The sequence below is a fragment of the Acinonyx jubatus genome, chromosome A2 (genome assembly GCF_027475565.1).
Source record: "Acinonyx jubatus isolate Ajub_Pintada_27869175 chromosome A2, VMU_Ajub_asm_v1.0, whole genome shotgun sequence".
Lineage (NCBI taxonomy): Eukaryota > Metazoa > Chordata > Mammalia > Carnivora > Felidae > Acinonyx > Acinonyx jubatus.
In genome coordinates, this window is record NC_069383.1 from 41,500,196 (window position 1) to 41,525,772 (window position 25,577).

Consider the following 25,577-nt stretch of genomic DNA (forward strand, 5'->3'; position numbering starts at 1 on the left):
GTATGTTGTTTCCTGAGTTGTTAATCTTAGTCATTCTGAGAGGTGTGAGATGGTATCTCAGTTGGTTTTGATTTGTATTTCCCTGATGATGAGTGATGTCGAGCATCTTTTCATACATCTGTCAGCCATCTGGATATCTTCTTTGGAAAAGCATTTATTCATGTCTTCTGCCCATTTCTTCACTGGATTGTGTTTTGGGTGTCGAGTTTGGTAAGTTCTTTGTAGATTTTGGATACTAACCCTTTATCTGATATGTCCTTTGCAAATATCTTCTCTCTGTCAGTTTCCTTTTAGTTTTGTTGATTGTTTCCTTTTCTGTGTAGTAGCTTTTTATCTTGATGAGGTCCCAATAGTTCATTTTTGTTTTTATTTCCCTTGCCTCCAGAGACATGTCTAGTAAGAAGTTGCTGCAAGCGAGGTCAAAGAGGTTGTTGCCTGTTTTCTCCGCTGGGATTTTGGTGGCTTCCTGTCTTACATTTAGGTCTTTCATCCATTTTGAGTTTATTTTTGTATATGATGTAATAAGATGGTCCAGGTTCATTCTTCTGCAAGTCACTATCCAGTTTTCCCAGCACCGTTTGCTGAAGAGACTGTCTTTTTTCCATTGGATACTCTTTCCTGTTTTGTCAAAGATTAGTGGCCATACATTTATGGGTCCATTTCTGGGTTCTCCATTCTGTTCCACTGATCTATGTGTCTGTTTTTGTGCTAGTACCATACTGTCTTGATGATTACAGCTTTGTAATACAGGTTGAAGTCTGGAATTGTAATGTCTCCAGCTTTGGTTTTCTTTTTCAACATTACTTTGGCTATCTGGGGTCTTTTGTGGTTCCATACAAATTTTAGGATTGTTTGTTCTAGCTCTGTGAAAAATTCTGGTGTTATTTTGATAGGGATTGCACTGAATGTGTGGATTGCTTTGGGTAGTATAGCCGTTTTAATAACATGTGTCCTTCCAATCTGTGAGCATGAAATGTTTTTCCATTTCTTTTGTGTCGTCTTCAGTTTCTTTCATAAACTTTCTATAGTTTTCAGGAGATAGATCTTTTACCTCTTTGGTTAGATTTATTCCTAGGTATCTTACAGTTTTGGTGCAATTGTAAATGAGGTCGATTCCTTGATTTCTCTTTCTACTGCTTCATTATTGTTATATAGAAATGCAAAATTATTTCTGTATGTTGATTTTATATCCTGTGACTTTGCTGAATTCATGTATCGGTTCTAGCAGTTTTTTGGTCTAGTCTTTTAGTTTTCCACATAGAATATCGTGTTGTCTGCAAAGAGTGAAAGTTTGACTTCTTCCTTGCCCATTTGTATGCCTTTTATTTTTTCTTGTTGTCTGATTGCTGAGGCTAGGACTTCCAATACTATGTTACACAACAGTGGTGAGAGTGGACATCCCTGTCGTGTTCCTGATCTTAAGGGGAAAACTCAGTTTTTCCCCATTGAGGATGATATTAGCTGTGGGTCTTTCATATGTGGCCTTTATGATGTTGAGATTGTTGCTTCTTTCCCTGCTTTCTTGAGGGTTTTTGTCAAGAAAGGATGCTGTATTTTGTCAAAAGCTTTTTCTGCATCTATTGAGCAGATCATGTGGTTCTTTTCCTTTCTTTTATTAATGTAGTGTATCACATTGATTGATTTGCACATATTGAACCAGCCCTGCAGCCCAGAAATAAATCCCATTTGATCATGGTGAATAATTCTTTTAATGTACTGTTGGATTCGATTTGCTAGTATCTTGTTGAGAATTTTTGCATCCATGTTCATCAGGGAAATTGGTCTGTAATTCTCCTTTTTAGTGAGGTCTTTGTCTGGTTTTGGAATCAAGCCTCATAGGATGACTTTGGAAGTTTTCCTTCCATTTCTACCTTTTGGAACAGCTTCAAAAGAATAGGTATTAACTCTTCTTTAAATGTTTGGTAAGCATTTAAAACCACGGAAAGCCCTTGGAAAGCCATGATGTCCTTTCAACCAACCGCTGTTCTCAAGGCATGCTATGGAATATATGTTTGTCCTTCACAGGGAACTAAAGGAGAAGATTCAGCCAGAAATCTTGGAGCTGATCAAACAGCAACGCCTGAACCGCCTTGTGGAAGGGACCTGCTTTAGGAAACTCAACTGCCGACGGAGGCAAGGTACTGTGTTTGGGACCACTCCACCCTCAGCTAGGGTGAACCGTGGCCCACTCCATGGGGTATCACAGGGCACGGGTGCTAGTTTACAAGTAGGCTATGCAGCATTGTACTCAGAAGAAGAATAGCAGTCCAGGTAAGATTTGACTACTCATGCATACCCAGAGAGAATCAAAGAATTACCAGAACACCCATGGAACTGTTGTTCAAGAACAACTAACATGTACTGAGCACTTACCATGTGCCAGGCTCTTATTTTAATGCATTTCATTCTCATGGTAACCATAGGTAATCCTGTGATTATGCCCAGTTCACAGATAAGGAAACTAAGGCACTGAGGAGTAAGTAACTTACTCAAGTAAGTAACTTGCTCAAAGAGCAACTTGCAGAAGAGCAAGGATTCATACTCCAGCAACCCTATGGCCCTTACTTTTAATGACTCACTCTGCTGTCAGGAGAGCTGGCACCTAGTGTTGGGTTTGATCTTGAAACTTTCAGCATGGATGGCCCTTATTCCCAAATCCCAATACTGATTCTCTTCTAGGTATAAATTACTTTATTTGCAGATGCAGGTAACAGTGAATCCAGATGGGATAGAATCAGTTTTGATAATCTTGCAAGAAGAACTTCTATTGACAATTCTTGCAAGAATTGTCTCAACGAATTTTAATCCAAAAATATCTTGTCAAAATGGGTGCCATTAGAGTAGTTCCAATAGGTGGGAAGCACTTCCAGCTGTTTTTAGGGAAGTGAAGTCCCACTATTTGCTTTCTTTTTCTTTAGACAGGCTGCTGACTGAAAAGTCAAAGTACTCCTATCATATTGTCCTACAAACAAACAGAAAGTAAAACTGGAAAATAAGATCTGGGGAGAGGTGAAGAGATTGAGGGACAGCCAGGAACAAGCATCAGAATTAACAGTTATACGAAGAACAGACACCAGTTACGACCCAGGAGAAACTCTGGCAGATCTTTTTGAAACTCAGTGGATGTTCTGCTCAGACACAGAGCTCACCCACTAATGACAAACATTATTTCATGTTTTTGCTGAGCCCATCCCCCTGGCCCTTTACTTAAATGGCCTTTGTGCTGAATGTTGAGTAAATTCAAACTATTTCGAATATTACCATTAAAAATCATATTAAAGAACTTCCAACGGTGGAACTTCCTTGAGGAATGAAAATTCAGGTTGTTCCCAGAGATTGAAAAGCTATGGCAGTGAGCTTCAAAGGGGGCCTCAGGGGAGAGGACAATGGGCAGAATAGTAATAAGGGCTGAGATGCAGCTGGTGCTAAGAAAGGCTCACTTTGGGAGAGCAGTGAAAGAGGGCATTTCTTGCATTGACATCTTTCTCACCGCATTCCTTGCATTGGACATCTTCCTATTCCAGGAAGGTAATGTGGCATGGTGGTGAGGACAGGAAACCTGGAGCCAGATGAAATGGGCACAGTCCTGCCTCTTCCCCTGACCAGCTGCATGACTGTGGGCAGTTTCTCCATCTGAAATGGAGCTAACAAGGCCTGTATCCTGAAGTTAGCGTAAGGAGGGAGGGTGATCATGAATGTAGCTCTTAAACAAAGGGTAGCTCCTACTCTTCGGGGAGATGGTGTAGGAAAAGAGCAATGAGCTGGTAGTGAGTAGACTTAATTCTAGGCTTCCCAACTCTAAGTAACCAGCTGGGTGCCTTTAGGCAGACACATGACCTCTCAGGGCTACAGTTTCTTATCTAATAAGTGAGAGAATAGGACTAGATGATCTCGTAGCCCAGTTAGCCAGAAAGTCAATTCCATACCTGATCTCTTCATCACCTTTGAAAAACTCAATAGTGAGGACATATGCTCCCATAAGATGATTTATAAAGCTTTTATGTACTCAGCTTGGGCAAAGGACATAGAAGGGGGAGGAGGAGGGGAGAAGTGGCACATGGACACAAACCGTCCAATGCCTCCACTGACGTTCAGCTAGGATCCTCCAGAACTTAATTCAGAGAAGTCAACTTAACCTTCCAGTCTACTTTGCCATGAGTCTTCCCTTTTTAGGGTGAAATTATTCTAGTGGACTCTAGAATAATCCTGTTTCTAGATATAATAATGACAGTTTTTTGGCTAAAGAGGTGTTAGTCTGTTATCTGAAAATCTGTCCAGTTTTCTAAAAATGACTTACCTAATGAACGAAGAAATATTAGCACCTAGATTATAAATTCATTAGTTAAGCTCCATAGGGAGCCTGCCCATCTGTGTTTAATATAAAATCATCCTTCTGGGTGCAGAAAGGAAGGCCTTTTGGTGTTTGGTAAATGGATTTAAGCACAAGATCCACATTCAGCACAAGATCCTAGTCTGATGACTAGGTCTGTGTGCTTAAAAGTAGGGATTCAAAGCAGACTGTGCTGAAATTGGTTTCCTATCATCCCATCAAAACAGTCCATTTAGATTTACACAGATTAATGAGGATATGATGTAAAATCATTTTAATCCTTTGAAAGAGGTGAACTTCCACAGGAGCTCTCAGAGGGGAGCAGCCATGTGGTGTCACAGCTTAAAGAGCAAACACGCGGTGAAGGAATGGCGGCTGCACTCCCTTGAAACTTGTCCAACAGTGATTTGGATATAGATGAGTTGATTCAAGTATTAACTTTACAGGGGAAAATATGAAAGAGTTTTTTGTCCCACAAAACTGGAAAGTGGAGAAGCAGACAGAGTCCTTTACCACACTGTTTGACCAGAAGACCTGCGTGAATACCTACCCATAATTCTACCTGCCTCAGTCACAGCTCTGCTACTTGGTTAGACTGATGTAGATATTCACAAATCTGGGTTTCCTGGAATTCTGACCACTTTAGAACCGCAGTAAATCATGTGAAACACATCAAGCTGTATTCTTGTGCCTGCGTCCCCACTCACTAGCTGGGTAGTCTTGGGAAACCCGCTAGATCTCTCTACGTTCCTATTTCCTCATCTGTCAAAGGATGATGGTTTTACATCTAACAGTTATAAGGGTTAAATAAAATCCTGCATCTGTAGCACTCAGTGTAGTGTTTTACACATTGTCAAACATTCATTACTGATAGTTATCATTAATTTTAGCTTGTAGATCCTCAGAATATAGGTTTTTAAACACAGATGGTAGATTGGCAATGGATATCACATGCCAACCTCACGCCATTCTCTTCCTACCACAGAGTATGGAAGACTCTTGTTCAGACTGCTTCACAATGAGGTAGATTGCCTTGCTTCTGTAGGAGACAGTTCAGATGAAACTCCAGAGGTTGTTTATGTTAGGGCCATTATTGGCATCATGAGAATCTGCAGGATCAGAAACTGCTCCCTATTTTCCTTCGATTTCAGAGATAGAGATTAGGGGCTTTCAGAATCACTCATGTTGCATCGTCTTGCCAAGAGCCCAGGGCTACACATTGTTGTGTCATTTCAAGAAATGACAACATGAAACTTTTGCTTCTCATTGAAAACACTGTCCATTTTGTTGGCCAGCATCCCTTCTCTAAGCGCTAACATGACAAACTTAATTTGGAGCTCAGGAGTGACCAAAACATGTCCTCCCACCAAGGAATTGGCAGACTTCCGCACTGCTGCCAAGGGTGATATACCTTACGTTGGTCTTTTAGCTCACCCAGAAAACCTAGCGGCAAGTGGTCTATTCATGCACAGAACCCCTGTAGGAGCAGGCTATTTCTTCCACTGTCCTTGATTGAAATTTTCTTTTAAGGCTTAATTAAGCCTTATCATAACTTGTTTTTCTAACAAAAAGGGGAAAATAAAAGCATATTTTCAAAGGAAGAAAATCCAATTGATTTTCAGGGACAGAGCACATTCCTGCAGATCAGAATAACAGATAATCATTGTTCTTGAAAGGTGGAGGGACCAGTAGTAGACAGGAGGGTTACCATTAACTGGAAGAACAGGAAGATACTAATATTTGTGAGCCAGATCTGTGAAAGGTGCATAAGTGGATATCTTATATATGTTTTACTCATATAATTATTAACATTACTTAACAAAAGAAGAACAGGGATCCCTAAGATTCCTATAATTCGGCCAAGGCCACTTGGATGATGTGTGAGGGCCAGGTGCATAGCCCTAGGTCTGTTTGATTCCAAAGTGCAGATTAGGCCAAACCATCTTTAAGAGGATTTGGGGCTCTGGAGTCATCTTCTGTTGTGAAAGGAGACAGCAGTCTCCAGGGAGGCAGAATTCTGAATCAAAACACCTGTCTCTTTCTGGAGATTGGTGAAATGAGGAAGATTTGAAAAGCAGGATGACCTTTGTCTGTATCTATATTCATTGTCCTCCTTTACTGGACCAACAGAGGAATCTTGTATCTCATCACCATTTCCCTTTAAAAGCATTGCTGAAGTCCCTCATGTTTTGTGACTTGGAAACCTTCAAGCCTAGGCAGGAGGAAGACCTGAACACATTGAAGATGTTGCACATTTTAGGTTAACCTGAGAAAGCTCCAAAATCCTAAGGGAAGTTCTCTAAAAATTTATTCTAGTAAAGGCCACCTGCTTCCCAAACACAGGTCTCTCAGGATTCCCTGTGCCAGCAGTCACCAGCCAACTGGGGCCTTTGCACCCAAGGCAAAGATGTCACCCTGAGTCCATGCCAGAGCTGACCTGCACCTCACTGAACTGCCCAGCATTTCACTTTCAACAGTGGTAGCTATTATTCAGCTTGCTCACCTCCTCTACGGTCCTACTGGCCAGCCCCAAACATGTCTCCAGCCTTGATGATGAAGACAGATGATCAGTCGTACTGTTGGATAAAGCTACCTATGGCTAATTTAATTGAAATTTAATAAAATTTAATTCTTCTTTTCTTATTATTGGATAAGGATCTGTGGAGTATTTCCATCATTACAGAAAGTTCTATCAAGCAGTGCTGCAAGAATTACAGTTGTCAGTGGTTATTAGCTCTGTAATGATCTATGTGACATTGGGAATAGCTTTAATCAGCCCTGGAGACCTTCTTAGCAGGCTTGTGAGCTCTGAAACCAGCTTTCCTCTCATCCTTCACACACGCGCACACACACACACACACACACACACACACATGCACACGCATGCATGCACGCACACGCACACATACAGAGACAGACCAAGAAAATGAAGTACAAAATTGTCTCCAAATTGTCAGTTTTTGAATTTGGGAAATGAATAAATGGCTATTAATGTGCTAATACTCATAATTGACTGGAAGACCTCTATATTAACTCCTGTTTATTCTTTAAATGCTAGTAAACAATCTTTGATAATGTTCTCACTGCCTCCTGCTAATTGCTTCTAATGACATAATCCACTCATTCATTGCCCAGAGGGATTGAGGAACTAGTAACATCATGCTGGGCTTTGAAAAGAAATACACATTTTTCTTACCATTAAAGAAACTGCAAATCAAGCTGCTGCTGCCGGCTGACACTGAAATCGTGTCACGCAATGAGCCGGTGTGTTCGCTGCTCAGAGCTGGCAGCCCTGTTGTCCTTTACGGCAGCTCCACCTTTGAGACTGACACACACACACATTATGATGCCTTGAAACCTTCCCAGAACTAATGACCCCAGCCTTTATCCTGAGGAAGATACTGGCACAGTATCCACCCATTTGTTTATGAGTCAAAACAGCTTCCCCAAGCCAGTTCAGCCCCTCTTCCAATATTTTGTCATCCTTCCAAGATTTCCTGTTTGATGGGGAGCAACAGAGCAATCACTTAGGTTGGTGACGTACCGATCTTTTTGCTCTCTACCATTGCAGTAGGGGACTGAGAAAGAGGAACTTCTAGAGGATAGGAGGGGAGTTAGCCAGAGGAAGGAGGAAAACTAGAGGAGTGTGGTATCCTAAAAGTCAAGAGAATTTAGGCCTCCTGGAAGGAGGACATTCTGTCAGTTGTGCACCAGCTATTGTTAAGGCGGGATTCTGGGTAGCCTTTTGGGTTCCTTTTAAGCAGATGTCAACGGCAACTTTGCAAAGATGGTTGCTTGGCCTTCAGGAACCCTGACAGACAGCCAGGGGTCTCTCTTCGTTTCTGAATCGAAGCGTATGTTACACAAGAGACCTTCCCTGTCCCTGTTTTTCCTTGCAGTATGGCCAGAGTCCCTGAGTCCCTGTCCCTACTTCCCAAACCTGGGAAGCAAGTGTTTCCACCATGTTTCTCTTATTTGCCGCTAAGAACTAAGGGAGCCTGTTGCCCTAGAGCTTCTTGGCTTTGTCTCTCATTGTCTGCCTTTCACCCTAACAGTTTTTGTGCTGTACCTAATAGAGTGCTGCATGTTTTGTAGGCACTCTGCAAATATTCACTGGATAAGTAAACTTCCCTTGAAAGTATATGCAGCAAAAACTTTTGAAGTCTTACGAATGAACACAAGTTGTGCATTTTACTTCACAAGATATCTGGTTATACCACTTAAATTTTTTAACACTCACCAGTATATTGAGAATGAATGATCTTTGATCTTTGATTGCATCATACTGGCCCTTGGGCTTTAGGTTCCTACCATTACCCTTACAGTTTATGCCAGCTTAAGAAGCCAGGGATCCCTGGAAAGAACCGGTTGGGACCTTATTCTAAATAAGACCTGTATATCCCAGTGCACAGCTAGCTCACTGACTCCTTGCTGGCTTTCTGTCACCCTTCAGTTGCTCACTTAGCTAAAAATCGCACCGCCAAGGTATCAGGGGAAGAAAGCTTCGTAGAAAATCTCTCCAGCTGGCTTTGGACAGTCACCGCAGGCTATGTAGGCAAGGTGAAAGTTCCCTTTGGGGAGGAGGAACCTCCACAGCCTGTCATTCAGGACCCCCACCCCCTGAGCACTATTGCTACTCACGGCCAAAGCATGGCCTGCCCCCTTGGAATTCACAGTTCCTATTGTGAATTACAAATCCGATTCCCAAATGTGTTCTTCATGGAAAATTGATGATTACATGTTTGCCTAATTGAAATGACTGTGAATTATTCAGGGAATAACTTTATTCTCTGCCTTTGAAATACTCTCCCAGGAAAATGACCTATGTTGTATGTATGGATATAATTTTGAAAATTGAGCAACGCCAGATGTTTCCCTAGCCAGCAAATAACTTTTCCTTTCCTCCCAGATTTTTCCAGAAGAGTTCAGATTCTTTTAAAAATGTGGATTGCCATATTATGAGTACATTCAAGAGTTCTCAAACCCTATTTATAGATGAGGAAGATAGGAATCCCAAAGGTGTTTTGCTCTTGTAGATCAAGTTGGGGCATTTTCTTTGTTCGTTGTGTGGCTTTTAGTTCCATTTTTAAATCTTTCTTTTCTATTAAAAGAGTCCTAGTTAAAATATAAGCTTTGCAGTGAAGGCGATTTTAGATAGAAAAACCCTTTCTTTAAAATGTTGTGATAGCTTTCTAGTCAGAGCAGTTTCAAAGCAATACATGTTTGTAGGCACAGTAATGAGGTGACTTGACCAAGGCCACCATGTTTGCCAACTGCATCATTGCACAAAGGGGCTTACAGGTCATAGATGCTTTCAACGTCATAGATGCTTTGTGCCTTAAGCATTTTGACCAAGTCCCCTTGGGTCCTCATTTATCAATTTAATCAACACCAACTGTGCAACCCCCATGTGCCAGGCACTGTGCCAAGGGATTGGGACAGTGCAATTATGAAGACAGTGGCTGTCATTAGAGAGCTCTGGCTTCACACTGTCCAGGCTCATGAGTATCCTGAGTCCTCTTCTTCCATCAGTCATTGTTAGCAGTACACCTGCGAGGGCAAGTTGCCTAGGGTTTGTGGTAAAGAAGGGGAAATACTAAGATGCTTAACATGGGGGCACTAATAATTAAAGAAGACACTGGGGCATCCAAGAGGATGAGGAGAGTTCCTTCAGCAGTAGTAATCAGAGAGGGCTTCCTGGAGGAGGAGGCATCTAAGCACAGCCTTGCTTGAGAGCTTCACAAAGATTGCTGTCACAATTTAAATTTCTTATCTATAAAAAGTGTTTTTGCCTCCCCCCTACCTCTCAGGCTTATTCATTTTTATTACCTTGGAACACAGAGGAGGTTAAGTTGAGGGAGTTATTTGTAAGTATGGTCCTAAGACCCTGGTCATGTCTAGTTCTTTATTTTTGTCTTAATTTTTTTTTTTTTTTGAGTTTCAGGTGTACACTATAGTGATTCAGTACTTCGTATATTACAAAATGGTCACCACAGTAAGTGTAGTTACATGTGTCACCATACTCAGTTGTTACAATACTACTGATTGTGTTCCCTGTGCCATACATTACATCCCCATTCTTAATCATTTTATAAAGGGAAGACTGCACCTCTTAATCCCCTTCTAGTCATGTCTATTCAGAGGACTACACTCTAGGAATTAGAGAGGAGATGATTGTGAATATCCTCATTCTTTGGATAAATCCCTGAATCATTTAGGTTATTTCCTCATAAACTCCACCCCTTATGTGTATCACTGGCATCCTAAAAATCCATTTGTTGATTAATTTGCATGTATTAGCCCCAGGGGTGGGGGTTCGGTATAGCAACTAAGATGTGGCACAAGTAAATTACCTCAACAGTTTCAAAATCTCGGAGAGGAAAGTGGAAGCAGGGGAGTTCCAAGAAAGCTGCTTTTTCTACATTTCCCTCCCCACTTTTGCCAGACCTAAGAGGATAGGGAAGGATGCCCATAGTCATTATAAATACTGATGAAATGACGCTCTGGAAGCCACCACCGCAGAACACCTGCTGCCATTATGCCTGAAGGATTTAATAACCTCCCCAGTGGTTACCCAATGTATTTTAGTCAGGACAGTGCTAACTAAATATCAAAATCAAGAGGCCTATTGCCCAGGGCTCTAGAATTCCTTCCTTCCTGAAGACTTAAAATTTAGTGTTTATTTATTTTTGAGAGAGACAGAGACAGAGACAGAGCACAAGTGGGGGATGGGCAGAGAGAGAGAAAGACACAGAATCCAAAGCAGCCTCCAGGCTCCAAGCTGTCAGCAGAGCCCGACGCGGGGCTCGAACTCACTGACCGCAAGATCGTGACCTGAGCTGAAGTCAGACACTTAACCGACTGAGCCACCCAGGCGCCCGGGATGTCGATACTTTTAGAAATCAGAATCACTCACCTTATAAATTTGTGTTTTTTTTTTTCCTTCAGACAAGTTTTGGTACTGTCGACTTTCACCCAACCACAAGGTTCTGCATTATGGAGACTTGGAAGAAAGTCCTCAGGGAGAAGTGCCCCACGATTCCTTGCAGGACAAATGTAAGTGGCTCTCCTGTGTCGGAGGACTGAGTTTGGGTTGTTTGTTTCTCTTCCTGGTCACAAAATAGCACGCAGGAAAACTACCAGCCCAAATAAATCCACTGGACGTGTCTCATCTTGTCTTAGGTCCTGGCCTGAGCGTTCTCGTCACGCACGAGACCCCAGTAGACTGGGGCTTCGGGACAGAAAAGGGGAGGGGACAGAAGGAATGCTCACATATCTTTCCTGAAAAATGTAAAGCTGGGTTTCAGATGTCCACTTTCACACTACTCCTCCAGTTGCTGTTTTAAGGAGCAAAGACAATAGAAACCTGACTCTGTTGATTGCCTTTTTCTGATGACCCAGAATAATTTTCCATGAATCATGAACTTGATCCCTACCACATGTACTCATTATAGTTTAGTGTATCCCATGGCTGTAACGCAGAGCTAATGGGAGACCCCAGGATGGCTAACCTGCTTCAGAGAAGTAACTCAGGCATTTAGAAAATTTATTTATATTTTTTAATGTTCATTTATTTTGAGAGAGAAAGAGGGCACACGTGTATGTGAGACAGGGAGGGGCAGAGAGAAAGAGAGGGAGAGAGAGAATCCCAGGCAGGCTCCACACTGTCAGCAGGGCTCAAACCCATGAACAATGAGATCATGACCTGAGCCAAAACCAAGAGTTGGTAGCTCAATCGACTGAGCCACCCAGGGGCCCCTGACACTTAGAACATTTATGATCAGTTACATTCTATCATCAGCTAAAATACATATCCCTGAAACACATATTATTTGTATTTCTTTGCTGTTTCTGAACAATTCTATTTTAATGTGTATGTTTTTGAAGAGCCAGTAATTTGCCAGATTATTTTAGCCCAACACCAAACCAGGGTCCAGGTTCTTAGACAGTATTAAGTGTGCGAATTAAACCAAGTATTATATAAACATTAAAATACATAAGGGTGATACATTCGTTTGGAAGAAAAATGAGATAAAATGAACATAACCTCAGAGGACATCCCAGTTAGAGAAATCAGAGTGGGAAAGAGTGAGAAAACAAATAAAGAACACTATTAAGTAGCCTTCAAAAGTTACACTGACCCTGCATAAGTCATCTCAGCAGGATGTCACAGACTGAATCCTTAGCCCCAAGCCCCAAGGTCTTTCCTCTCATCACCCCAGGGCCCAAGGAAGTCAGCTCTGTACTACCTTCCTTGCAGCCCATGGCCACCAAAGGCAAAAAGTAACCACAAGTGACAAATGCCTGACACATTCAGAATCTGCACTGACAGATCAGGTGGACAACCTAGAACATTCTCTCTTCCTCCAGCTTAGAAATGGAACAGTCTAGTCTTTGTAGAGTCACTTAGCTCAGAAAGCAAGCTTGTTTGCTTTCATAGGAGCACTGCTTCTCTGGCCCACATTATTGGCCTCGCTAGTGGAAGGTGGAAGAAATCTGAAGCCCACAGCTACAGCATCTGGGACAGTGTCTCTGCATTGGCAGCGTTCCAGGCCTCTGCCTATAATGAGGATCCTCCCTTCAAGTCTCAGAAAGCCTTCCCCATTCCACCATGGACAAGCCAGGCCAGTGGTTCTCCGAGTATGGTCCTTGACCCGTGAGCAGCATCTCCTGAAAATTTACTAGAAATACAGATTCTCCAGCCTCTTTTCCAGTCCTACTGAATCAGAAACTCTGAGGACAGGGATCGGCAACCTCTGTCTAAAACAGACTCTCCAGGCAGTTCTGATGCACACTCAGAATGAGAACTGCTGAGCTAGTTACTGCCTGATAATCTTCGTGATGATTTCCCAAATTTGGCTTTACCAGTAAGTAAATATTGTAAAAGAACAAAAAAAAAGTGATTTGACAGTGGGTTGCCAACTTTTCATTTTGGTAAAAAAAAGTCTAGTAAGAAATAAGATCTAACTAAAATTTAATATCACATTCCTTTCATTAAAAAAAGAAGGGGGAGGGGCTCTTAATCATGAAAAACAATAAGAAAGAGCTGAAAGACCTAATCTCGGAATATAGGACAGTTACTTCTACTAAATTAAATTAGCTTTATTAAAAACTCACAGCTTGGTCTTCATTTTCCTCTCTTTGCTGTTCACTGGTGAAAACTTACTGGCAAAACTTTGCTCGCGAACTTGGAACTGTCCAGAGGCCAGCAATTTGGAATCACTGCTACAGTGGGAAAATGAAGAGTTAATGGTGACTATTGCTCAAAGCAAACAGAAGTTTTTTGGGTTTTTTTTTTATGTTTATGTATTTATTTTTGAGAGGGAGAAAGAGTGAGAAAGAGAGAGAGAGAAAGCTACGGAGGGACAGAGAGAGAAAGGGAGACAGAGAATCCCAGGTAAGCTCCACACTGTCCGCACAGAGCCCAGCATGGGGCTCAAACTCACCAAACTGTGAGATCCTGACCTGAGCTGAAATCAAGAGTTGGGATGCTTAACCAACTGAGCCACCCCGGCATCCTGCAACCAGTTCTATACACAGTCTGCCACAGTCTCATTCTTCACCTGACCACGAAATAGGGAAAGTGGTCTGGGGAAAACACACACACACACACACACACACACACACACACTCAAACACACTTGCACACAGCATAATTCATTTTTTTTCCCACATGGACCAATGAATCAGCTTTCCCACTCACTGGACATATTATTTATTCCCGTAGTTATAGGGATATAATCCACTTCTCAACCCACATATAGGCATTTGATTGGCATTGTTTACAGGTGTTATATGCAGCACCCCCATTCTAGCTGTTTCTGTTGCTTAGGAAACTGGTAGCCCAGCTCCTAGAGAAGGTCAAGGGGTGGACAGCTCCTGAACTTGTAGGGGCAGTTCCTGGGCTTGCCCACAAGCTGATGCCCCTACCCCCAGCTCTACCAAGGCCTGCACCCCCAGGAGCCCAGGGTAAAAGTAACCGGATATAAACCAGGAATGCCAATGCCAGAGAGAACCAGCTTGCCAGGGTGTTCACAGAGGAGCAAGGTTAGAGCTGTAGATCTCTAAACAGCTTTTGGTAGTGGCCACAGAGTGATACTGGTCCTGGGAAAGGGTTACAATCGTCCGTTCTGACAATGGCTCCAAAACTCTAGTCTTACCTTACCTTACCTCTGCAGCCTTTGAAATCCAGTACTTCGGAGTTCAAAAGAGTTTCTCCATTAACAGTCTATCCATTGAAAAATAAACCAGGAATGCATACTTGTACAGGTGTATGCATGCAGGGGTGTGTGTGTGTGTGTGTGTGTGTGTGTGTGTGTGTGTGTGTGTTCTTGAGATTATATCTGTAGGCACATGTGAGCCAAGTAGGGGGTGTATTCACGTAAATAAGTAAAATGAACCTGGTATGTGCTCGAGATGAGAAGCCCCATCTTGGGAAACTAAAGTCAGCTGCTTCAGGCCTGGCACCTGGTTTGCCTTTAATTCCAATTCCATGGGCATTCTGCCCATCATCTTAGAGCCCTTAAAAGTCATAAACCTCATTCCACTAGAAAAATGAAATGTTCCTTTAATTAATTTCAAGTGCCTTGCTCTTGTCATGTACGATTGCCCTCTCTTGAGACCAAGGGGGAAATTGTCTTCCGCCCCTTGAGTTAATCAGTGCTGAATATTGAGATATTGATGAACCAAATAGTGTAATTGAATCTTCTTGATATAGAGAGTGCGAGTAAAGATTGAGGGCCTCTCCTTGGCTGTCTTCATCCCTGAAGGTTTAGGAAGTCTCTTCTCATATTACTTTTGTTTGGCAGGAGATACGGCCCTACATCTCTCCCGCTAAGTTTACAGGCTTGCATCACCCTCACCAGACACTAGACTCCATTGCTTTCCAGCTGTGCCCCAGGCCCCTCAGTGCCTCCCTTTGAAAGAATCTAGGCCAGAGCTTCTCACCCCCACATCCAAGGGGACAGAAAGAAGGCTCACTCCCTTGCACAAGGCGATTAAGCCTATTACAGAGGGTGGGAGGGGCAGCTGAGACAGCAAAACAGAGTGGGCAATTTGGGTCACTGAAGCACAGTGAATACTTCAGGTCCCTTGATCTATAGAGACAATTTAACTTTGATTATTGGTAATGAGAATAATCGCGGACAACATTTATTGAGTGCTTACTATATGCCAGGCACTATGCTAAGAGCTCTACATAAATTACCCTCTCACCAACCTGGAGAGGTAGACATGATTGCCCTTGTTTTACAGTTAAGGAAACGGAGGTACAGAAAACGTGGCCGGGAAACAGAACAGAGATCTGATTGCAGCCATCCAATTCCATGGCCCAGGCTTTTCCCCACTACCTGTGCTGCCTCGATTAGAAGCCAACAATGATCCTGGCTCCTGCAATAGGACTTCATTCTTGGAGCAACCATATGAGTAGCTGATGCCATAGTTTCCACATTGCAGATGAGGAAGGTTAGGCTCCAAGAACTTAAGCCCAAAGTGGTACAACCAGTAGGTGGATCTAGAATTCAAAGCCAGTCTGATACCAAGGGCACAGCCCTTCCCACCACTCTGTGCTGCCAGGATAGAGATCAGATTCTTCATTGAACTGAACAGGGATAGGATCAGCCTGTCCCTCCTCTGAGCGTCACCACTCACCAGAGCGTCTGTGGAGCTGTGTCTGCAGCAAGGGCTCTTGGCTTACTAGCTACTTCCTGGGGTGGTTTCTGCCTCAATGTGGCTCTCAGTGGTGAAAGTTAAAACTATGTTGGTGGCCATGTGTGCATTTTCAATTGTATTTTTGTTTTGAATCACAATTACAGATCCTTCCACAGATATCAGCAGTTAAAGAGTTTCCTAGAGAGTCTGAAGTGATAACCACATCTGGGGCTCTGTTCAGCATGATTTGAGGATTCTGACAGCTTCCAAATGTAGGGAGTAGTCATGACCAAGCAAGGGAGGGTAGGGTAGAAGAAAAAACAGTCCTGACTCTGTCCTCCACTAACTACGTGACATTGTATAATTTATTTCCTCTCTTGAGGCCTCAGTCTTCCCATTTGTAAAATGGTCGTATTGAATGAGATGATCTCAGTCCAGCTCAAACTGAGAAAAAAGGGCAGAAAGAAATGAGGCCATACCTCCAAAGATTTAGAGTGGACTGTTGGGTGCCAGCAGGGACCCTTTTGATTCCCATATCTCTGGGCACCCTTTCTTTATGCTGCTCCCACATAAAAATGCCTAATGGAAACACTAGCCTGACTTTGAAGTAATCAGGAGCCCGCTCCTGCCTCCTCAGAGTGTAGATTCAAGAGACGTGAGTCTGATTCTGCTCATGGGAATAGAAAGGACGGCATTCTAGCCTTCTGATGCCTAATCTTCCAATGCATCTAGAGACAAACTATGCAAAGAGCAACCTTTAAAAGCCATGCTGTATTTTTAGAATTTTGTGTTTCCTTTTAGCCATAATCCTGTGAGTAATATAGCAGCTTGTCTCCTTGACAGGGGACAATGCATATAAAAAACAGAATATGTACTGCCACAAGCACAGTAGAAAAGTGCCTTTTCTTCCCCGAAGCCTCCTCATTAGAGATTCTGAAGACTACTCCCACTGTAGACCTTTGTGTTACTCTTGTCCCGTTCCATATGATGGCTTTTCAAAGCCAAAGGGTAACTTAGTATTTATAGATTGTAGAAACTCTTTCTAGTTCATTGACCATGTTATATATGATACAACAAAAGACTCTCTGCACAGTAACTGTGACTCAAACTCCATCTGAAGCTTGAGAAGGCTTTTGACGTAGGATGTTAACTCTTTCACAAATTCACTTCAGTGTCGGGTTTTCAACTGAAAAGTAAACACGGAGTTGACCCAACTTCCCAGAGGGCCCAAATGTCCACTCCTGGGGTAGTGATTAGGCAACCCAATTGACCACTGAGGGGAACAGGGCTGATCACTGGTTATAAAAAATGGATCTCAGAAGAACTGAAGTCAGTGGTTGTGGTCAAAAGTAGGTCCGGGAATTATAGAGACTGTCTTTAGGAAGATGCCAATTCAAAGGGGCCAAACAGAGACAGGAAAGACATCCCAGGTAAAGGATTCTGCCAGTGAAGATAGGCTGCATTGCTGACTTATGCTGCGGGAACAAGTGACCCCCCCCAGATCACAGTGGCTTATGACGCTAAGAGTATATTCTCATTCATGTTATGTGACTGACATGGGGTGTGAAAGTGCTGCCCCACATAGTCACTCAGGGACACAGGCCAGTGACTGCTCTGCCCTCCCACAGCTGTGCCATCTGGATGGAATATATGGCTTGTTCAGTTTCTGAAGAGATTCTGGTGGACAGTGACTTTTTACTGCCTCTGTCTAGAAGAGACTGGCATGCCGTTGCCTCTCACATTTCACTGGCCAGACATAATCATGTGGCCCCACCTAACTGCAAAGGTTGCTGGGAAGTGTAATCTTCCACATATATGTCCAGAAAGGGAGGAAAGCCGGATACCACTCAGCACAAGTAATTTCTGCCGAAGGGATCTAGAATTAGGACTGCGGGATGAAGGAGCAGACATGGTGGGACAGATAGCAGGGAGTATATGCAGAGATTCCTGGAAGAGTTGATCAAAACCCCACTTTTCTCTGGGGCTAAAGAAAGCTCTCGGGGATATCGACAGATTTGAACAAAGTCTTAGGAATTTTAGGGTACCTGAAAAATGTTAGCTTTTTAAAAGGCCTTCCTGTTGTATCATTCTGATATTCTATATATTTCATAATTTCGTCTTCGTCTAAATCTCTCCCCCACAACCCAATTCCCCAATAAAAGCAGGGGAATTTTAATTATGAAATCTCTCATCATCTTCTCCATTAAGGGAGTCTAAGGCATTGGTTACTTGAAGTTTCTGCAGATCCTAAGTGGGCCTCTAGATTCACAGTCCCTTGTGGGACTACAAGATTAGGGATTGGAGAGGGACAGGTGACTTCACAGTTTTTTAAGCTATGGTTCCAAACCATCCTACTGCCTTCCCTCTCTCAGGTGATCTTGACAAAAGTTTGAAACACACAAACCCGTCTTTTATCTTCCTCCAAGTCCTGAGTAAGACATGAGATAACATCGTTTTATCTAACTGCATTATTCTCCAAGATAAATACCGGCTACCATCTCCCTATCAGAAAGGAATGTTCCCTTTATTTAATTGAGTTTACTTTCATTGTCTGTAAAACAGAGATTACAAAAATCTGTCTCCCAGAGTTGTGAGAATTAACAAGGTGGTAGAGACTGAGGATTTGGAGAGTGACTCTTCAGATTCAGATCAATTTTTTGTGGTAAGGTTGCTTCTCCTCATTATCCAAAACTCAGAAGCTAATAGCTTCTCAGAAGCAAAGCACTTGGCATTGTTCCCAGCAAAAGGGGTCTTGCCTAATATCAGGATTAGCACCACTGGTATTATTATCATTATTATTACTACTGATTCTAGTACCATCACTTTTACATGACTATGATAGCTTTTCTTAGGAATTTGTTTGACAAATGGGCATTTGTTTCACAAATTCTGGTCATGAACATAGACTTTTCTCCCCAGGGATGCTTTTTAGCAGACTATTTTCCTTTCTGTCCCTGGGACCCTGCCTGACTCCTCTTTCTCTTTTTGCCTCTTTTTTTATTTCCTCTTTCTGCGGTAGTTTCTCAGAATGACAACTGCGCCCGCCGACTCAGTGCTCACTCCTGACTCTTTATTGACATCTCAGCTTTCACATGGTGTAGTTACTTTCATTTTCTCTTATGAATTGCAGTGCCGGTGGCAGATATCAAAGCGGTGGTGACGGGGAAGGACTGCCCTCATATGAAAGAGAAAGGTGCCCTTAAACAAAACAAGGTATGATTCCGAAATTATTGCAAACAGTTCTATGCACACCGTGCAGTCAGCAACTGTGGTGGGCCCAGCCCTGCTTTAGTAGCAATGCGTGTGTGCGTGTGTGTGCGTGTGTGTGTGTGTGCGCATGCGTGTGCTATTGCACATCACTTATTCCGCCCTCCTTCATCCTTTCCTAATGCTTTTACATCTCTCAGCCTTGTGATTTCACTGATCGCTTTCTTTTTTTCTTCATGTTCTTTTTTTTTTATTTGAATCCAAGTTAGTTCACATATGGTATAATAATGATTTCAGGAATAGAATTTAGTGATTCATCACTTATGTATAACACCCAGTGCTCATCCCAACAAGTACCCTCCTTATTGCCCATCACCCATTTGGTTCATCCCCCCACCCAACACCCCTCCAGCCACCCTCAGTTTGTGCTCTGTATTTAAGAGTCTTATGGTTTGCCTTCCTCTCTGTTTTTATATTATTTTTTCTGCCCTTTACCTATGTTCATCTGTTTTGTTTCTTAAATTCCACATATGAGTAAAATCATTTGATATTTGTCTTTCTCTGACTGACTTCACTTAGTATGCTACACTCTAGTTAGCATAATACACATCCATGTTACAAATGGCAAGGTTTTATTCTTTTTCATCGCCAAGTAATATTCCTGTGTGTGTGTGTGTGTGTGTGTGTGTGTGTGTGTGTGTACCACATTTTCTTTATTCATTAGTTGATGGACATTTGGGCTCTTTCCATAATTTGGCTATTGTTGATAGTGCTGCTATAAATGTTGGGGTGCATATGCCCCTTCGAATCAGCACTCATGTATCCTTTAAATAATTACTGACTAGGGCGCCTGGGTGGCTCAGTCGGTTGAGCATCCAACTTCAGCTCAGGTTGTGATCTCACAGCTCGTGAGTTCAAGCCCTGCGTCAGGCTCTATGCTGAAAGCTCAGAGCCTGCAGCCTGCTTCAGATTCTGTGCCTCCCTCTCTCTCTGCCCCAACCCACTCGCATTCTGTCTCTATCTCTCTCAAAAATAAATAAGCATCAAAAAAAATTTTTTTAATAAATAAATACTTAGTAGTGCAATTGCTGGGTTGTAGGGTAGTTCTATTTTTAATTTTTCAAAGAACCTCATCACTTCAAATCCCCACCACCTCTTCCATTTTCTCACTTCCTGTCCCCTTCCAACCACAGGAAATGTCCCTTATTGTTGTCACCCAGCCCTCTCTCAAGCCTTCTCCACTCATCCCCATCCATTCTCAGGGCCTCTCCTAACTTCTCATTTATGTTCATGTTCTCCCTTCCCTGACTTCCTCCCCAATCTCTTTCATTTTCATCTGCTGTCCTTACCTTCTTAGTATCTTCTCTGGAGTCTCTATGAAGCCTGGGAAAGGCAGAGACCAGATGATTCAAAATGTTTTAGAAAACTTAAGGGCCCGATAGCCTTCACCATCATGGAAAGTACTGTGAAATAACTGAAACCCATCTTAAAGGAGAAAACTTCCCCAAAGGTGAATACTGCTTAAATCTCCTTCATGTCACAATATTTTTCACCCTCCCCTCCTAGTTTACCAACCAACTGATCATCATAACAGACCATGTTCCATACTAGAGGGCGTGGGGAAGAGGCATTATCTGAAAAGGTGGAAGAATTTCCTTTGCCCTCAGTTTGGAAGTATTTGCCCTTGGAAGGGCCATCAGGGAGCCAATTATTTGTTTCTCCCTCTCAGCATCTTGTAATACGTAGTACCCATCCATGAACAAAATTATTCAGATTGATCTGGGTGCTCCAGCCACCTTGGCACCAAAAATACCACCCAGATTGATAGGTTTCTCCTTCATCGTCCATGTCTGTATCTAAGAGGAATGTAAAGCTTATACACATCTCCTTCTCAATCAGGGTTAAAGTGAACAATCTCTGATCTGTAATTTCAAATGTTGTAAGACAAAGGGGAATCCACATCTGCATAGGATGACCCTGTCTATGGTTAAGGAAAAACAAAAGTGCAGTGAAAGTACTATATAGGAAGATAAAGGGGAGCAGATACAACTAAGAAGGCCGATGGCAAGATCATTGTTTTTTAAGTTACATGTGTATTACTCACCTCAACTCTATGTGAATTCCTTCTTTATCAAGCCTGTCACAACACCATCACGCAGTTCACTTGACTGACAAGCGTAATGACACGAGGGCATATGCCTAAGAGTCTGTGGGTCATCCATTACACCGCATTTCTCTCTTCTTCATGATATGGGGAAACAGGGGTTGTACTTCTCATCAGATTTCAGAGGAGCATCCTTAACTTTACCAGCAAACTAACTATACCAGCCTTCACGGTCTGTCTCCTTTACCCACTGAGATGCAGTACACAGTCTCAGGGAGCACTGACTCCACTCAGTCCCATGGTTATATAACACTTGCCGCTGAGCAGGAAACAATGAGGGGAAACTGACAGCAACAAGAGTTTATAACCCAGAGAATACCAGGAGAGGTGTAGTTGCTGGCAAAACAGATTGCCAGGACTCATGGACTCTGAGTAGGGATAGAGAGAATTCTGTAAAATATGTGTGGAGAGATTGGTTTCAGCCCCAACATATAAAGTGCTTGGGAATTTTCACCCCTATCCTTATAGTAAGAAGAAATCGAATAAAGTGAAAATCCACAATTTTCTTGGACCTACCAGAGAACTGAGGTTGCAGGGCAAACAACCCCCCCCCCCCCCGCCCCGGAATCTGGAGAGTCCGGTGTATCCAAAGAATCACAGCCAGATGTGCTCACCAGGAGCAAAATGCACCAGTGCTATCAATTATAGGATCAGTTAAGTGACAATTCTGATTAATTGCTTTAAGCTGAGTGAGGGCTAGTGTGAGAGGGAGGAACTTGGGGTTTCAGTCTTCTGGGGGTCGTACTTTCATGAGCTTTACCTCCAGGAACCCTAGAGATTCTTGCAGGGAAGAACTGAGAAGGACCACTCCTCATGTCTCTGGTAGGGGAAAGGGAAGAGTAATCGTAAAATATGCCAGAGCCTTCTTCATAACAAAGCCCTTTTTCCTATCTAGGTGAAGACAGTTTCCCCCATTTTACCCCATTTTAGCCTTTCTGCCTCAACTGTGGAGTTGGGCGTAGGGGAGAAACAGTCAACAGCAGTCAGAGCCTCAAGGAAATTGATAGGAAACTCTGCAGCCAAGAAAAAGGGGAGGGGTATGAGGGGAAAGGGAAGGCTATGCAACTTGAGAAGGCGACAGCCACAAGATATAGAGCCCCTAAAAGATGAGGACTTAAGTGGGAAATTATAGAAAACTGTCCCTCACCCATGTCCTAACACCACACTAATAAGACTCCAAGATAATAATGTTGGATCAGGGCTGAAAGATCTTCAAGGCATAAACTCTCTCTGAGGAGGAGTACTTAGGGAACCCCAAGTCAGTAGAGGAGACAAAAACAGGGACACTACAGGAATTTGAAGCCTCTGGCACTTATAGCTATAGCAAATGTTAAACATATCCCAATTCCTTGCCAGATCAACATAAATCATCACTCTAAAGGTCTATGTATCTTACTTCCTATTACCTGACACAACATGTCTAGATCTCAACCAAAAAATTATAGGAATGCCACAAAAAAAAAAAAAAAAAAAAAGCCCGAAGAAACAAAGCAATCATCATCAGAACCAGACTCCATTATAACACAGATGCTGGAATTATCAGACAGAATTTTAAAATAACTAGGTTGGGGGAGCCTGGGTGGCTTAGTTGGTTAAGCGTCTAACTTTAGCTCAGGTCATGATCTCATGGTTCGTGAGTTTGAGCTCCATGTCAGGCTGACAGCTCAGAGACTGGAGCCTATTTCATAGTGTGTCTCCCTCTCTCTCTGTCTCTCTCTCTCTCTCTCTCTGCCCCTCCCCCACACATGCTCTGTGTCTCCCTCTCTCAAAATTAAATAAACATTAAAAAAATTAAAATGACTAGGTTATAAGTGTCATAGGCTCTAATGGAAAAAGTAGACAACCTGAAAAAACTGATGGGTAATTTAAGCAAAGAGATGGAAACTCTAGAAATGAATCAAAAGGAAAGACTATCAATAAAAACACTGTAACAGAAGTGAAGAATGCTTCTAATAGGTTTATCAATAGACTTGACATGACCAAGGAAACTATTAGTGGCTTAAAGATGAGTCAACAGAAACTTCTAACCTGAAACGTAAAGAGGAAAAAAATGAAAACATTAGAACCCCAAAGAACTGAGGGACAATTGCAAAACGTATAACATATGTGTAATTAGAATACCGGAAGAAAAAGAATGGAGCAAAAGAAATATTGAAAGAATAGCTAATGCAATCCAAAATTAATGACAGACATAAAATCACAAATCCAGGAAGTTTAGAGGACACTAAGCAGGATAACTACTCAAAAACAAAAACAAAAACCACTTGGGCATGGAATATGCCAACTTCAGAAAACCAAAGACAAGGAACTGAAAGGAGAAATTCACAAATCCATGATTATATGGGGATTTCAACACCCCTCTGTCAGTAACTGATAGATGAAGCAGACAGAAAATCAGTAAAGATATTGATGACCAGAAGAGCACCATCAGTCAACTTGATCTAATTAACATTAGTAGAAAATCCATCTGACAACAGCAGACTACACATCCTTCTCTAGCTCACAAGAGACATTTCACCAAGATAGGCCAGATTCTGGGCCATAAAATATATCCTAACAAATTTAAAAGAATAACAATCATACAAAGTATGTTCTCAGACCAGAGTGGAATTAAGCTAGAAATCAGTAACAGAAAGATAGCTGGAAAATCTCCCCAAATATTTGGAAGTTTAAGAACACACTTCTAAATAACCCATAGTTCAAAGAAATCTCAATGGAAATTACAAAATAAACTAAATAGAAATAAAATATAACTTAATGTGTGGGATGGGGCAAAAGCAGTGCTTAGAGGGAAAATTATAACATTAAATGCATATATATTAGAAAAGAAGTAAGATTTAAAATCAATAAATTTTCGGGGCGCCTGGGTGGCGCAGTCGGTTAAGCGTCCGACTTCAGCCAGGTCACGATCTCGCGGTCCGTGAGTTCGAGCCCCGCGTCAGGCTCTGGGCTGATGGCTCGGAGCCTGGAGCCTGTTTCCGATTCTGTGTCTCCCTCTCTCTCTGCCCCTCCCCCGTTCATGCTCTGTCTCTCTCTGTCCCAAAAAAAAAAAAAAAGTTGAAAAAAAAAATAATAAAATCAATAAATTTTCTACCTTAGGAAACTGGAGAAAAGCAATATAAGCCTAAAGAAAACAGAAGAAAAGAAATAATTAATATTAGAGTAGAATCAATGAAACTGAAAACAGTAGAGAAAATCAACAAAGGCAAAACTTGGTTTTTAGAAGAGATTAATAAAATTTATAAACTTCCAGCCTGACTAACCAAGAAAAAATGAGAAAAGACACAAGTTACCAACATCAAAACAGGTGTGGGGATGATGATCTCATTTGAGCGGATGATATGTGTGGGTGATGTGGCCTTCCTGTGTCAGACTCCTCTCCCCTTAGAGGAGATCAACAAAACAAACTGAGTAAATGGCGTTTTCCAGTCTATTTTGGGTTTTGGTTTTTGGTTTTTTTGTCATGGAACTCATGGAAAATTGAATGGATGGATGGATGGATGGATAAATGAGGCCCAGTGCTATAAACACATAGATAAATAACCAGTAGAGGCTATTTCCTGGTATTCACTGGTCTAGATGTTCTGGTCACCACCAGCTCTTCCAGGCTACTTTGAGGGCTGAGATAGGCAGTATGTCTGCCAGCCTGGCTCTTTCATTGCATACACATGAAAATTGTTTGTCTTGCAACATCTATAGTGTTCATACACCCAGTTCATCAGGCAAAACATCAAAAGGCAAAGAGGAAACCGTGGGTTCTGAGAGTTGCCTTCCTCAATCCCACACACCCACACCCCTTCTCCTAGTACTCCACAGGGCTGTTGCTCCCTACCTCTGGGACTTCTGGTAGAAAAGGGGAGACCTGCAGCTTAAAAGGAGACCTGACCAAAATGTGTCCACAAGAGATCTGTCAGTACATGGTAGAGGAAATAACTAAGGTGCGTTGCTGGCTCTTCAGACAGTTTTTCCAACTAGAGGGTAGGTTCTGACATTTCATGCCATGGGTCTTTTGGTTAGTTTAATCGCTGAGCAAGACAAACTGAGAATTAGGGTCCATAAGGGAGACACTTCATTAATAGCAATATATTGGTAACTGACAGGACTTCTCACTCATTCAACATCTGATATGTCAGGCACTGTCTAAGGTCCTGGGAATAGGAAAGGGAAAGGAACCAAACCTTTCCCTGAAGGCACAGGCACTTGTTCCTAGAGTCATTCACTCAGTCA

At 42.3% G+C, this 25,577-nt stretch overlaps 1 protein-coding gene across 14 annotated transcripts in view; it reads left to right on the plus strand.

The window, feature by feature from the left end:
- ELMO1 (engulfment and cell motility 1) overlaps window positions 1-25,577 on the plus strand; it is a 730,817-nt gene that overhangs the window by 694,059 nt on the left and 11,181 nt on the right. For 13 of the 14 annotated variants that reach the window (XM_027075272.2, XM_053218216.1, XM_053218217.1 and 10 more), the window contains 3 exons: window positions 2,026-2,138; window positions 11,279-11,386; window positions 19,110-19,192. In XM_027075272.2, coding sequence (XP_026931073.1) covers window positions 2,026-2,138; window positions 11,279-11,386; window positions 19,110-19,192 — 304 coding nt within the window. The remainder of the gene's footprint in view (window positions 1-2,025; window positions 2,139-11,278; window positions 11,387-19,109; window positions 19,193-25,577) is intronic. The other variant, XM_053218222.1, reaches the window with a different exon arrangement.